This window comes from Pempheris klunzingeri, chromosome 5, assembly GCF_042242105.1.
Source record: "Pempheris klunzingeri isolate RE-2024b chromosome 5, fPemKlu1.hap1, whole genome shotgun sequence".
NCBI lineage: Eukaryota > Metazoa > Chordata > Actinopteri > Acropomatiformes > Pempheridae > Pempheris > Pempheris klunzingeri.
In genome coordinates, this window is record NC_092016.1 from 14484208 (window position 1) to 14499720 (window position 15513).

The 15513-nt window shown below is 41.1% G+C and overlaps 1 protein-coding gene across 1 annotated transcript in view; it reads left to right on the forward strand.

Annotated features, from left to right (window-relative positions):
- Positions 1-610: 610 nt before the first annotated feature.
- Positions 611-15513, forward strand: part of ptprq (protein tyrosine phosphatase receptor type Q) — a 36855-nt gene continuing 21952 nt past the window's right edge. The window contains exons 1-22 of the mRNA XM_070830358.1: positions 611-749; positions 1231-1292; positions 1407-1532; positions 1626-1770; positions 1856-2140; positions 2265-2482; positions 3346-3526; positions 3748-4122; positions 4220-4531; positions 5485-5778; positions 6285-6584; positions 7673-7803; positions 8143-8272; positions 8354-8507; positions 8632-8738; positions 9433-9530; positions 9974-10142; positions 10226-10486; positions 10619-10779; positions 12477-12588; positions 13141-13249; positions 14159-14273. Of these exons, the coding sequence (XP_070686459.1) occupies positions 611-749; positions 1231-1292; positions 1407-1532; positions 1626-1770; positions 1856-2140; positions 2265-2482; positions 3346-3526; positions 3748-4122; positions 4220-4531; positions 5485-5778; positions 6285-6584; positions 7673-7803; positions 8143-8272; positions 8354-8507; positions 8632-8738; positions 9433-9530; positions 9974-10142; positions 10226-10486; positions 10619-10779; positions 12477-12588; positions 13141-13249; positions 14159-14273 (3984 nt within the window). The remainder of the gene's footprint in view (positions 750-1230; positions 1293-1406; positions 1533-1625; positions 1771-1855; positions 2141-2264; positions 2483-3345; positions 3527-3747; positions 4123-4219; positions 4532-5484; positions 5779-6284; positions 6585-7672; positions 7804-8142; positions 8273-8353; positions 8508-8631; positions 8739-9432; positions 9531-9973; positions 10143-10225; positions 10487-10618; positions 10780-12476; positions 12589-13140; positions 13250-14158; positions 14274-15513) is intronic.

Below are 15513 nucleotides of genomic sequence, written 5' to 3' on the forward strand. Positions count from 1 at the left end.
ACAGCAGTTGTTGCATTTTTTTTTTTTTATGTCCGCTGTTGGGTTCAAACACTGTATATGCATTTTGGTTTGTCTTAGGAGATAAATGTAGCCTTTGTACAAATGAAAGTGTTGTGCAATGCTTTGTTTCCTCCAAAAAGTTTAATGAGGTTCTGAAATGTGATCTTTGCCCTCTCTGTAGTGTCTCTATTTTGAAGTAATGTAGATGAATAAAAGATTTAATAGTGCCTTTGTCTGAATTATTACAAGACTGACTGTCCTCATGTCCCACACTCTGTCCTTTTCACACCCTCACTCATCCTGATTCAGCATCTGTAGTGCTGACGTGTGTTTGTGTTTTACTCTGAGGGGTTATTGCTTTGTGGGAGTCACCTCTTCATAACAGAAACCCCTCAGTGCACTCAACTCTTTGTCCATCAGTCATTTCTTCCTCTCACATTCCTGTCATTCCACGTGGCCCAGTACTTGCACCACACCCCACGTCCCAACTCGACCATTCTCTCCACCACAAGTTTATTTTAGAGGTCAGAGGAACTCAAGAGAAACTGAAAACAAAATCTTGGACCTCTCTGCTGTGACTGGCTGGCTGACCTTTGCTCATCCAGAAGGCATGAAGCTGGTGGCTTTGCCCACTGAGCACATCTCAATCTCCCTCCTCTTCCCTTCAGTATGCCCCACATCCCCAGCCTCCCACCTCTGCTCTCCTCAGGAGCCCAGTCTGGAGTGGCCATGTGTCCTCGGTTTCCATGGTGAACTGCTCTTATCCAAACAAAGAGCCAGAACAAATTGGATTGAACTCATACATGCACAGTCTCTCTCTCTCTCTCTCTCTCTCTCTCTCTCTCTCTCTCTCTCTCCGTCTTAAGGGTTTGCTTCTAGCGGAACACAGCCATTCAACGCTGATTTTTGAGTGCGCGCTAAATTCAAAGTCCGAGCGCTGCGTAAAACTAAAATAAAAACCAGTGGAGAGTTCCCTCGTTCCCTCGCACTTTTGAGACTTTCATTTTAAAAGTTACAAACTGTTTTGTAACTGTTTCACAAACTTTTTGACCCTCAGCTGTGCGCCAGCGACTCAGACAGTTCGGGACTTTCCACAACCCCTGTTTACGCACAGCTGTTGTGGGTTTACTCATGAGCCTACCAATGAGTGGAAGCACAGCCAGGACCCGCTGTTTGTCGCCTTGGATGTGACTGTATGTTATCAAAGCGGATCAGTGACTGCTTGGTGAGATGGAGTGACATTTCCAATGGGTGGAACAGAGCGTCTGTGGTTACTTGCTAGCTTATATCAGGTAAGATAAAAGCCTGCAGAGCTTCCAGCTCTCTGTACAGCAGTTTGTAGTCAATATCCATTAAGCTTGTTTATGGCTGGCTTCTGTGACATTGACCACTTTCCTCTTCCTCAGGTTGTGTGTCTGATTTGTGAACAGCATTTAAACCCTGTGGAGGTTGAAGTTGTGTTTCAGGCCTTTCCTTCCACTGAAAATGCAGACAGCTACACAGTCACCTGCAGGTCTGCAAGTAACCATCCGGTAAGAACTCTAGTACAGGTGATAATGGCAGATACACTCTGGTTCAGTTATATTAGGTTGAGAACTACATTATTTGTCATAATGTCTCTGCAGGTGTATGTGGAGCCCATCGAATGTTCAACATGCTCCCCTGACTGCAAAATGTCACTGCGACTGATTGAGGACCCAAGAGGCTATAACATCACACTGAGAGCCAGCAGAAATGATACCACCCTTGAGGCAAAGACTTTCCACCTTAGTGAGTGTCTGAGTGGGGAAAAAAAAAGTAACTTTCTCACGAATGAATGCTAATTAATCTCCGCTTCCTCTGTATTTGTGTCCAGTTCCAGCGGCCCAGTCCTCCCTTCACGTGTACAGCTCGACGACTACTGCTCTCCTGACATGGAGACTTCACGGACATCAAAGCCGATCCACCTTGAGTCTATACAACACTCACATGCAATCTGTCACTCAGGTCTTCAATATAAACTCATCAGGGGCACAGTCTCAGTACACAGTGAAAGGTCTCCAGCCTGGGACATGCTTAAAGGCCCAATTTGTGGTGACTACAGTCCTCAAACACCTCAACATGATCTTGATGCAGAGACTCAGCATTGGCATGGAAACAGGTATTGTGCACTGCTTTTTCACTTTTCCACAAACATACAGCCACAACTTGATCATCAGTCTTAGAATCAACTGCAGGCAGAGTGGAAACTTTCTGTATTAGTTGATGATAATTTCTGCCTCCAGCTCAGTGCCCCCCTGGCTGGGTGGCCAAAGGGAAAAGCTGCTACAGTGTAAGAAGTACAGGTTTAACCTGGCGTGATGCCCAGAGCAGCTGCAGAGACCTGGCAGCTGGAAGTCACCTGGCTGACCTGAAGTCCTTGGAAGATCTGCTCTTCATATCTTTTCACCTGCTGAGCCACAATAACCTGCTGCTGCTGTGGACTGGACTCAATGACCAGCAGGTAGCCTCACTACATAAACACATTTTAAGGAGAGGCACTATGGTGAATATCACTGAGGCATATTAAATAATAACGTACTGACTGCACCATGACTTTGATTATTATTTTTTTATATTGTTGGAATAGCTGATATTTCTTTGAAAATATTCATATTTATATATTATTTAATAACAGTTTCTCACAGCGGATCACATTTGAGAATTTTGATGAATAACAATCTTTTGATTCAAAATTAAAGTTATTTAGTCCTGCAAGACTGTCAAAATCTTGCAGACTTGGGTCCTGTAGGATATGAAGGAATCTGTGGAAAGTGCAGGACAATAGATTTGAAAACATTTTGCCACACTTTCAGCACTAAATGATACTCCTTTATGATTCTTTGTGTGTAAAATAATGAGAACATTTTTTACATACTATACATTTAGAGAATTATGACCATGATATGTTTGAGAAAATGGCCAAAATAGTTTTATAGTTATAGTATATATACTTAGCAAATGGAACAGAGGCTTAATGTGATAGATGAAAAATTATTATAGCATTTCAAAATCAGCCTTTCATGCCAAAATGACAGCTTTCTTGCCTTGACCAAAGCCTGCAGTGAGGTTTTCACATATTGTGGTTTATCCTCTGTCATAAAATCTCAGACCAGTAAGACCATAAAGGTATTTAGACTTGATGCTGGATTGTATAATTTCCAGGCACAGTATTTACTATCTAAACAGGAAGAGTGGTGTGTCAGCTGTCAACTCCTTAGAGAGGAGTTTTGTTTTTGCTACTTTCACTTTATTGGCAGTAAGCTGATGATGTCTCTTATTTGTATACAGCACAGTGCATAATGTCTCTCTTCTCTCTTTCCACAGGAGGAGGGAAGGCCTCTCTGGTCTGATGGCTCAGCATATAACTTGACGAACGCTATGATGTCAACACTGCCAGCCAATCAGACAGACTGTTTTGCCCTTCAGAGAAATGCTACAGGACCAGGATACTTTCTCACTCCATTCTTCTGTAACATCCCCCTACCCTTCATCTGCCAGTACCAGAGTAAATAACTTGTGTATTAAATCTTTATTAACCAGAGCATTTACTGTAAAAACATGATTTGACAATTCAGAGGAGTAACCCTTAAAATGTCACTTGTTTAAATGATCAATGGACTTTTATAAACATATTTTCTAAATTTTGATTGTCACTACTCTTTACCCATGTTGTTGTTCATTCTCAGGGTAAATATCTAATGCATAACACTTTTCCCTCTTTGTTAGTCCCTCCAGTCCCTGCCTTATTCTCCTTTGACCTGGTCCAGGTGACAGAGCAACAGGTCGAGCTTCGTTGGAGTGACCTCTCATCCTCGAACTCACTTAATCTGTCATCTTTTGAGATATTCCTCCAGTACCAAGAGGAGGGAAATGGAGAGTCGAGACAAAGTAAAGAATCTGGAGGCGAGAAGTTAGAGGACACAAAGAGGCCACAGAGCCAGAGCAGTGTTAAAAAAATTGTCAAGGTCCCCATATCCCATTCCTCCAGAGGGGTAACTGTGGCAGGTTTGTCTCCAGGGAGTGTCTACTCTTTCACCCTTCGAGCCTCTCACCCAGCTGGCTCCACCTGGAGCTTGGGACAAACACGGACAGCGCACACCAGTGAGTCTGCTGACAACCTGTCACACATAAGTCATACACAAGCAACATCTTCTTCTAACAGATATAGCTTCAAACGTTTATGTTCTCTTTCTTGCAGGACCTCTTCCTCCTCAAAATATCACAGTCGGCCCCATCACCGTCAGTCAGATTAGTGTCCACTGGATGCTCACAGCTGCACAGTTAAGGGTTGGATGGACATTTGTTGTGCGCTATGTGGACATGTCCTCTAGACAGGAGAGGATAGTTGGAATGCGCAACATCTCCATGTTATCTGAGACTGGTGGGTTGCAGTCGTACACTGCTGTGATTGGAGGGCTGGAGTCCCACAGGAAATACAGAGTTGAAGTTTACACGCTCACCCATTATGGGATAGAGAGCTGTGGACAGGCGGCTGTGACTGTACAGACTGGTAAGCATGTAACAGGCCTTTTTCATGGCAGACAGTTTTTCTTGTCATAATAGAAAAAGCACAAAAAAGTGTTACTAATAACTATTAATGATGGCTCTGTTCATTTTAAGTGTCCGTGTAAGGCCTGACATTGTGAGTCAGCATATGCAACACCAGGACCCTGAAAATGAAGCAGCTAAATGGCCATTGATTAGTTTACTTCAGTTAACTAAAATGTGCCCTGTCACTGCATACATGCATACAAGTCAGTGGTGGGAAATGTTTCATGTTTCCAGTGGTAGTTTTCACAATTTATATGTTTCATTTCCATTTCTGGAAAATGTTGTGAGAAAATTAGAGCTAAATGTTCAAATACAAACTTCACAATTTACGCAAAAGTCAGGTTACACTATCGATCATCTTATTCACCCAGGCAGTACAATACCAACTGAGATTTGACTGGACTTTTTTTTTGTAAAGTTGAAGCCATTTTGCTGTCAATCTGACTGGTGTCTTCACTTCTGGGAGGCAACACCACCTCATCACAAGATTAAAAAAGTGAGGTAGCTTCCTCTCAAGATAAATGCTGAGGATTTCCTGCATGAAGTAATAGTAATTTCAATAAGCAGCTTAACATCTTAATCTTCGCACCAAAGGTTCAGGCAATGGGTTTAGTAGACTTGTCTTTGACTTAATGAATTGTGCTAATCTGATCAAATCAACTCATTTGGTTTTCTAAGTATTTTTGCATAATCTTGGCTGTAATCTCCATTTTGCCAAATACATCTAGTTGCATCCATTTATGTCTGTGTCTACTGGCTCTATTTTGAATACAGTCTGCATAAATATACATTTACTAATTTGTCTTGCTAAGTTGGAGATGTTTAATAATTTCCAGTATGAACTTTGACATATCTTTGCTGTGACCCACATTAGTTTTCAACAAAATAACATTCTACTTTTGTGTCTCATAGCCATGAAGGCACCTAGTGGTCTTGTGGCGTTGAGCACGACAGGAAATCTGACAGTCTGCTGGACCAATCCACCTGACAACCCACCAGATGGTTATTGTATCACATCCCACCCACTCATTAGCCCCACTCTAACTTCACTGTGGATAAACCAGTCTAGTCCTGAAGCACACTGGCTAAACGAGTCTGTGTGTGTTCATTTGGGCACATTTACTCCAGGTCAGACTTATGAAGTTGGAGTGGTCTCACTAAGTAGAACGGACAGGAGCAAGAGGACCAGCATCATATACACCACCAGTAAGATAAGCAGGGATACTGCCCTCAAATGCATTCAAATATTAGCACTGAAAGAACTTTTACTCACTGCAATCATTCCTCCTGTTTATACAGGCCAGTAAAAAATACTTTCCTTTCCTTGTTTTGTTCGCAAATGTATTCAAACGTTTATCTGAAGCTAATCCGAGGCCTTAGCAGTCTGAGGTAGTCGTGTTGATTTACAGTGAAGGGATAGTAACAAAAAAGAAGCAAAAGCCTCATATAAGCTTCAGATAAACTTTTGAATGCACATTTGACAGAATGGGGGCTGTGGATTTTGTCCTCCATAGCCAGTATGAACAGGGGGAATAATTACAGCAAGCATAACCTTTTTCAGCATTCATATGGGCACTTGGCATTTATTTTAAGACAGACTTAAAAATCCTGAAGTTATCCTTTAACTGTGTAGACATTTTTGTAGACAGTTTTTACTATACTAGTCATTTTGTAAACTATATTTGTCTCTTTTTCTCCCTCTGAATGTGCAGATCCAATGCCAGTTCAAGTAGCAGTCCCTATTTCAGTGGGCACAAACTCTGCACAGCTGTACATCCAGCATCCACAGCTGGGTCTGATTGATGGGGTGAAAGTGTGTGTATGTCCAGGCATGTGTGACAGTGTGTGTGAGGGATTGTGTGGATACACATGTGGCTGGTACTCCCTCCCCACCGGCGTTCGTTTCATAATTTTAAGCAACCTCAGTCCAGGCTCCGAGTACCAGCTCAGGGTGTACAGCACCAGCCGAGAGCAGATGGGACCACCTTACTACACCCGCCCCGTTAGAACAAGTGAGTTACCTCTGCTAATACTAGCACACATTATTCTGATAGAGACATACTAGTCAGATGGCCAACGACAGCACAGGTGTCAACATAAACATAAGGAGTCCTATCCACTTTAATGAACTCACAATATAGTGGGTCCATTAGCAGCCTCCTGGTCATAGCATCTCTGAATCTAATGTTTTTCTATTTTGAAGGACTGATGACAGATAAATGTCACTTGAAACCCAGTCGCTTCACAGTCATAGCTGATCTCATTGCGGCTCATTCATCCATCCATTCCTTGTTTATACCGCTTATCCTTCAGGGTTGCGGGGGGGGGGGCTGGAGCCAATCTGAGCTGACTTTTGGCGAGAGTCATTGTGCCTCAGTTAGTGATAAATGATTTAATATCATATATTTTTGTAGTTATATGAAAAAAACAGATTGTCTGCTGATGACAATAACCCATAATTCTGAGTCTATTGTTGTGTGGCCTCCTACAGCTGATACTGATTTTTAAATTTCCTGCCTGAATTTAAGCCTTCTTAGTTGTTACATGTTGTATTGTGTATCTGGAGACCAATTATGTTTTTTTTTCTTCTCATCATCGGTGTACAACTGTAGCGATCCTCACTTGCTGCTAATTAGAAATAATTTTCACCTCTTCATCTCATGCAGATGGCAGCAATTAGATTAGAAATATCCGCTCTAATATTGGCATCATTTTGCTGGTTATGTTTTTTAAGATCTAGCAGTGATAACTCAACATTGTGTTAATTAGAATAAGGCAGACAGCCTGGAGACTTAAGATTTACATGTCATGTCTTTTATGTCATTTTTTTTAAATGATATAAAACTTTTATGTGATGTTTTTCACCCTGTTATTTTAAAACAATTTATGATAACTTTGAATAAGTTTGATGTTTGCATTTTTTGAACGCCACAAACAAATGCATTTCTGTAACGATTCACCTTTTTGTTATATGCTAATTAAGCATTATCACATAATCTGCAGGTTATTTAAAAAATCCCCAACCAAATCTGATTAGTATGTTTGGGATTTTAGAGGAATAATTACAGTGTGGGTTGTGAGATATGGTTTTTGATTTTAGGTCTGGCTCCTCCAAGCAGAGTGAGGGAGGGCGTGGTGACGGATTCATCCATAGAGCTGCTCTGGGATCCGGCACAAGGGCAGGCTCACAGCTACGAAGTCATCTGCCTCAACTGTGACCATTCGCACATGGTAAACAATAAAAAAAAGTCACATCAAACTTTAAATTCACCTGTACTTGTGAAGGAGTAGGTTTGTTGATGCTACCAGCTACCAGTTTTCCCAGACTACCTGTCAAAGTCTGGATGAAGAATTAAAGGAGAAAGAGCTGCACCCACGGGAATGACAAATGAATTGCAAAGCACTGCTCAGTAGTTGCTTCAGGGGAGATTGAAGGGGAACAGCACATAGTGGGATTTTATGTATTAAACAATAACTTTCCATCTTCTTCTCTACCTAATGCTGTTACTGTAAGAACTATAATTGAGGCTCTTAGTCACCCTCTTTGGTTATATCATTTGTGCGCTACAGGTACAGAAGGTTTTCAGTCAGAGTGCAGCATTTTCTAATCTGACTCCAGGCAGACTCTACCAATTTGCAGTACGAACAGAGAAAGAGTCCTTCACAGACAGTTCCCCTGTCACTATCAACATCACTGCAGGTAAACACACACAACACACAAACACACACAGCTCAGTTTTTCTACTCTAACAGCTACGTGTAATGCTTTTTTATGCACCAGCTCCCAGCCCAGTGGAGCTGTCTCTTGTCAATAAAACCACATCATCCATATGCATTTGCTGGAGAACGGTCAGGGGAGTGGTGAGCGGACTCATCCTGTCAATCAAAAACAGAACATCCAATCAAGAGCTGATCATTAATCATCAGGATCGCAGGTCAGTCTCACTCTGTCAGCTAGAACGCAAAAGATTACAATTTAATGAGACTGGAATTACAATTGCCAGATCACAACTTTCTTTTATAACATGAACTGACTGCTAGAGCTGTGTGTGTTTACAGATCTTACAGCTTTGAAGGCCTCGCTCCAGGAGGGCAGTATACAATTGAAGTGATTAGCATCAGCGGGGAAAGAAGGAGTAAACCTGTCACTATGCGCCTCCATGCTAGTAAGTTTAACCATATGCAGCACCACATATCTGTTGTGTGTGTATATGCCTACATGTGCAAGTGAGTGGGATGGAGAAGAAAAAAAAGGAATTGGATAAAAAAAATTAATGTAGCAGGAAATAAATAGTCGATTAATAGTAGATTAAGACAGAAGATTAATAAAAAGAAATATTTTGTTAGGAGGTGCGGGTTCCTGGGTAACCTATGAGACAAAAAGGAAATTACTTTTTTCTGTATTTGGTTCCAGTCTTAATCCACTTCACTGATAACATTTTATTATATTATAATATTGTATCAGAGTGGGATGGTGGTTTGAAATAAATCATTGTCACAGTGGAAATTAAAGTACAAGCTCTGAGGCATAGAAGGACCGGCTAAAAAGGAAATTGCATGTACGCATGCATGTCTTTGGCTTTAGTATTTGCTTTTAACGCTGTTTGAGAAGTGCTTTCACAGTGATAATGCTTATGATATTTTAATGTTACACATTACAGTAAAAATACAAAATTAGGTTTGGATGTCACTGCTAATTTATCTCCAGTATCTGCCCCTGCTGATTTAAAGCGAATCTGTAAAGAAAGTGAAAACTTCATTTCACACTTGTATTCACATGTGTATTACCAAGCGTGACAGATGATGATGATTACATGTCAGTACGTGGTGTCACATGCTAATGGAAAATCTTTTCTCCAGTCCCAGAGATGCCGCGGGAAATAGCTCTTTCAGGGCAGGCAGTGTCGTCTGTGTTTGTCACCTGGAGACCACCAATAGGACAGGTGGAGGGGTACAAGGTAAGACATGTATACTAGTTTGTCTGTCTAGCTCCAAGTAACACTCACAGAAGGATTCACAGGCATTATAGGTTGATACATCACAGTAACGTCCAGACAGATGTACGTACATACTTGTAATTTGTCTTAACGCGCACATTACTCAAAATAATTTCTTTCTCGAGGGCAAAGAAGGCCACTTGCGTCAGGTCCCCCACTCACCTGGTGGCTTAGCAACCATTGTCGGCACACCACAGATTTGGTTACCAACTCTTTAAAGATGTATGACCTCTGTAGAGCCATGGCCAGGAAGAATGACCAAGCACGTTGGATGCACACACAGTTCAAACCCGCATTAACAGAAATAAATGAGACATTGGTAGATATAGGGGATTGGTAAAGCAACTTGAACTTGGTTTTGTAAGGGACCAAAAAGGACTCTGAAGGTTTCTTGCTTTCCTCAGCTTGTTTTTGGCCTGCTGCCCATGGACAGGAAATCAGGGACTGAGGTACTTGTCCAGGATGCAAGTTATGAGATCCAGGATTTGATCCCTGGATCAGACTATGCTGTCAGCATTCAAAGTGTGCTGGGCTCAGACACCAGTCAGTCAGTCCACAGAGAGTTCAGCACACGTAAGAGACACTCATGAATGCATTAATTAACTATTGCAGTTTATTACAAATATAGGTGTAAAATTGCAAAAATTGTTTTCCAGGCCCAGCCGGATTATGTGCCCTGCGTTTAGGCGACATAAACTCTTCTTTTGTCTCTGTTAACTGGGACAGTGCATTTGGAGAGTTTGACTTCCACAGAGTCACTGTAGCCAACACCTCAGTCGCAATTACACTCACCATACCCAAGGAAGAGCGAGTTGCCATAGTTACAGGGCTGTTGGACGGCTGCAGCTACAACGTGAGTGCTGAGAGAGTGAGAGGAGTGACGGCGGGGAGTGCTGCCTTTCTGACTGTAACCACAGGTAGACAATATTACAAGGGCTGCACCGGTCAACGCCCCGTTACTATCACCTGCCCCGATCACTTCTTCATTGAATTACTGAAACTTTCACCACCTCACTGACTCTTTTTCTCCCTGTCCTGTCCTTCATGAGTGCCAGCCCGTGTACAAGGAGTACGTGTCGTGAATGTGTCGGCACGTGCGTTTGCGCTACGTTGGGAGGAAGCAGTGGGGTGTGTGGATCATTACCAAGTGCACCTGCAACCAAACCAGGGAAAAGTCACAGTGCACCCTGCACGTGATGGATACATTCAGGTAACCACAGATACTGTCTGTAGAACACACACTGCTCAGATGCAGTAACAAGGGCATTTCTGAGCTTACACTTAGTTTTTCACCTAATAAACTCATTGTAGACACTTATAACCTTATAACCACCTAAATACCATCAATGTTGTTTTATTAAGTGCAGTAAAGAGATGAAGCCTGGTATTGTAGCACTCTAGACTAGAGTTATGATACTGAATGTACAGACTACATGCACACAAACATACATACATTATCTCTCCACCCATTCAACCAAATCCCGCCCCATACTGGCTCTTCCCGGCTGCCAGGTGTCAGATACCCCCCAAAATGTAACCTTACACAGCACGCACACAGAGTACGCAGAGCACAGAGTTGAGTAATAGATCTCATTATTTATTAAGTTGGCCTCATGAGCTCAACCCTGAATCATTCATTTGCTTAAGCAGCTCTCCCTAGAGAGTGAGAGGGAGAGAGAGAGAGAAAGAGAGAGACCAGAGGGAGAACGTTAGCCTTGTGCTAAAGGACCCACTGCCCTCCCTGGCAAGACACAAAAATCTTGGAATACCTCAAGGCCGAGAGCCGAAAAATCCAATGTCTGGACCACTAACCCTGTGACCTTTACTCATGCCACTAACCAGCTACTAGACGTGGAGTTATTCCTGTTCAACTCAGTGGATTACCTGTAGACCACTGCTAACGATTGTGCACTAACACTGGATGCAGCTCTACTGGTGAGGCCTCTAACCTGCAGTGTCTGAAGTAAAGCTAACTCTGCTACCCAGTATGGCCTTCTTCTCACTCATACTGCTGCTCACACTCTGCTGGGGACAGGTACACTCACAGGTAAGAATTCAACACTCACATGTGTGCACATGTGTGCACATAAATAGCTTCTATATTCAGATATACGGAACATTAATGTAACACTCACAGACCGTTCTTGTATCTACATGCACATACTTGCAGCCACTTAAAATCCAAAGCATCTACAATGAGGAAGACATGCACAGATGCAGAAAATGCTTTGTCATATTCCCGGGCGACAACATTAAGTTGTAGTGTGTTGCATTGCCATCCAATATATTCAATGCTGCAGGTGCAAATGTTTGTTGCAACACACACTAGATCAAAAAAGACTGCAACACAGGCAACACTTCCTCTGTCACACAGATATAAGCTGCTATAAAGACACAAACCAGTGCAATCACAGGCACAAACAAGCTGTCATCCATTCACAACCACCCGCCTTCATATTGATACAGATGGCTGAGGATCTAAGGCTCCTCTTCAAATAGAGTTGTGGTGATTCTTCAGTGATTCTTCAGTAGGCTACAAGATAAAAACAGAAGGCTGAGTGCCCTCAGGGTTATTTCAGTTTTTCACTAATTAATTTAGACTTATTCTTGCTTCTATGTACAGAGATTTTTCAGAGAAGTACTGAATTTTACCGAAAAAGATTAAAATAGAGTAGCTGAACTAATTTGAAAAAATGTTTAAAAACTTGTGGGAAGAGTCATTTGTGAATGTGGAAAATGAATACTTGATTAGTGCTGAAACAATTAGTCAATTAATTGACTGGCTGACAGAAAACACATTTGGAATATGACAGGTGGTGTTGATGAAGAGGTACATCAGATAACAAATGTTGGGATTCACTGTTCGGTATGTAGGTTGTGACCAGGTGTGTTTTGCTGTTTTCAAAGGCCGATGTGGTGAGTGTCAGTCCGGGGACACAATATACTGTAACGGTCACTGCTTCCGCCTCCGCCAACATCAGCCCCGGAGTCAGCCGCATGATCTCTACTAATGAGAGTGGTGAGACGTGCACATGCACCCACTGTTTGTTGTTGTTGTTTGAATGGGTTTTGTTTTGGGGTGTTAAACTGCCATCAGGTTCTCGTCTGCCCTCTGCTGTTTAATTCAGTTTCTCTATAGAGCTTGTACACACACACTGACAGAAAGGAATTAGTACAGTAGGTGTGGGTGTGTGTGGGTATACTCCTTCCCTGTTTAATTCCTCTTAGGTAACTTAAGCCCGGGCTTTTGAACCACATGATGAATGGGTCTGCAGTGAATGTCAGTGAAATGCCACTGCTGTGTGAGGCCTTATTCATCAGAGTTCGGCTAAAACACACACACACACACACACACACTTGGAGGATCAGTCCCCCAAGGACAACAACACTATTCTCCAAATGACTCTAGTACTGTGTTCTGAGGAGTTCTCATGCACAGAAATTGTTATTTATCAAGATCCCTTTTTGGGATTTCTGCTATATGAAGTAGAGTGGAAAGAGAGGATGAGGAGAGACTTCTCCTCTCTTCTCTTCATATCCTCTGTCACACATTTGCCTTCTTCTCTTTCAGTTCCTGGTCCACCTTTAGACCTAGAAGGAGAGCCCGTGGGCTCTAATGGTATTCTGCTCTCCTGGACCAAGCCACCTGATGCCAACAATATTGATGGACATGTCATCAGGTGATTCTTTGTTATTTCACAAGATTTAGTTTGACCTTCGTTGTCTTTGTATGACAACAAAATTGCAGTTGCAACCATCAGTCAGGTGCTGAGTCATCATGAAATCATGAAAACATCAAATGTAGAATTACCAAATGTACAACTGTCAAATTTAAGAATGAGGAAATGCCAATAAATAAAGAAAATAAGTACCATAAAGATACATATCAATTCCTAAATACATAAATATAAATAAATTTCATAGTGTGTATATAAATATACGCTTAGTCTAACACTTACATGCAAAGCGCATACAAATCACATGCTCTTTGTTTCTATATTTATTTAGGCCTCTATGTCCTGGATTGTTATGACTGGTGCATTAATGTGTGACCAGAAATGTTGTTGTAGTGAGTCTCTGAGGAGGTTTGAACTACTTAAGTGAGTGGTGGGCAGTTTAATCTGCAGAAATTCTCATAACGGATACCTCACATTGTACTATGTATGTGGATGTACTATGCAAAACCCCAATTTTGCGTAGTACAGTAAAAATTTCAGCCTTTCTAAAATTTAAACCCAACAAGAAAAAAAAGGCACATTAGAAAAAAGTGGATTTCCTGAAATCATGTAAACAAATAAATGTTGAAATATTTCTACTGTACTGCCAGATTATTTTCACTCTCATTTTATAAGACAATAGTCCTTTAAAAAAACCCTAGTCTAAAATTCTAGTAGAAAATTCTTTCACTAGACAATACATCAGGTTTAATGAACTAATTTTACTGTATGAGAAAGAGTTATATGCAAAAAGCACAATATTACTATAATGATATAATAATGGAGTAGTTGTAACATAATCAAATAAAATACAAGTACCTTTTAAACTTTGTGGTGTGTAAATCTTTTAACGTTGCTGAATTCTATCTGTAGGTACAAGGAGGTGTGTCCCTACCCTGATCCCACCTTTGCACAGGTGACCGAGACCATGGACATACCAGAGATCCTGATCACTGACCTCACTTCAGGTTCTACATACCACATTGAGGTAGGATAGACTTCAAAACTTGTGTAGCTGGTATGAATTTGCTTTAGTGAACTCAAACACAATGTAATTAAACAATAAAACCCTTATGAATAAAAGAAATAGCATAACTGACACACACAGATATCAGTGTTGGATATGGGTGTATATTATTAGTTAGATATTCATATTTGATAGATAAAACACACCCAAACACCATCAATCTTTTTGTGTGTCTCGTAACAAGCATATTCCTGGAACTGTGCTCCTGTATTATCATGTGGACCAGACTATTCTCTTGATCTGGATGAATACTGGTAATTGATCCTGATTGCATTATTAATCAGGTAAACAGATCTATGGATCAGCCTTGGCTCTTTCCACTGTCTGTTGTCACTGAGCTTGAATGTGATCATGCTTATTAGTTTTCAGAATTCATTAACCCACAATGACCTTCATACAAATGGACACTGAGAGACTGACACACGTCGTGATTATACCTGCACATACTGTAGTTGTGTGTGTGTGGTTTGGGGGGGGGGTGCATGTATCATATTACCACATCTCATCTATGCACACAGCTAAGTTCATGAACAGCTTCTCTCTCCTTCTTCGGCCCATATTAGTATCGTTTTTAGTATTATTAGTGGAAGAAGAATGGCTTTTACCAATTTGTATTTTAAATTAAATTAATTGAAATTTCCAAGAGGCATTGATTCCACACTATGTTAGTTTTAGGCTGAGGTTGATTTTGAACTTTTTGGCATTTTTAAAGCCAATTAGAAAAAAGATGGAAATCCTTCGCCAAGCCACAAACACAGATCATTTTCTTCGTAATTAATAATTTTGACATATTTGGGAAATATGCAGCAATATCTCTTGGTGCTCCTGTTTGAATATATCACAAATGAAAGCTAAAAATTGATGTTTCAAATTGAAGTTATCAATGTGGCATTATTTGTTGTCCATTTAGATAAATTCCCCATTAGCCTGATAATCAGACCTAAATTGCTCTTTTATCTTCACGTCATTATTCATTTAGTTTTCATTCATTTTAATTTATTCTATTTCATTTGATTTAATTTGATTTAAACCTTTAAAGGCTGCAATTCAGAGGCTGAGCTCTGTTTACATACTTGGTGTATAATGTTATTTCCCTGTTGTTCATGTGTTACTGGGATCACTGATTCACGTCTAACAGAGTGTCGTTCCAGTTGTGATCATTGCCTGTGATGACCGTCTAATCGGTTTCTGATGACTGCCC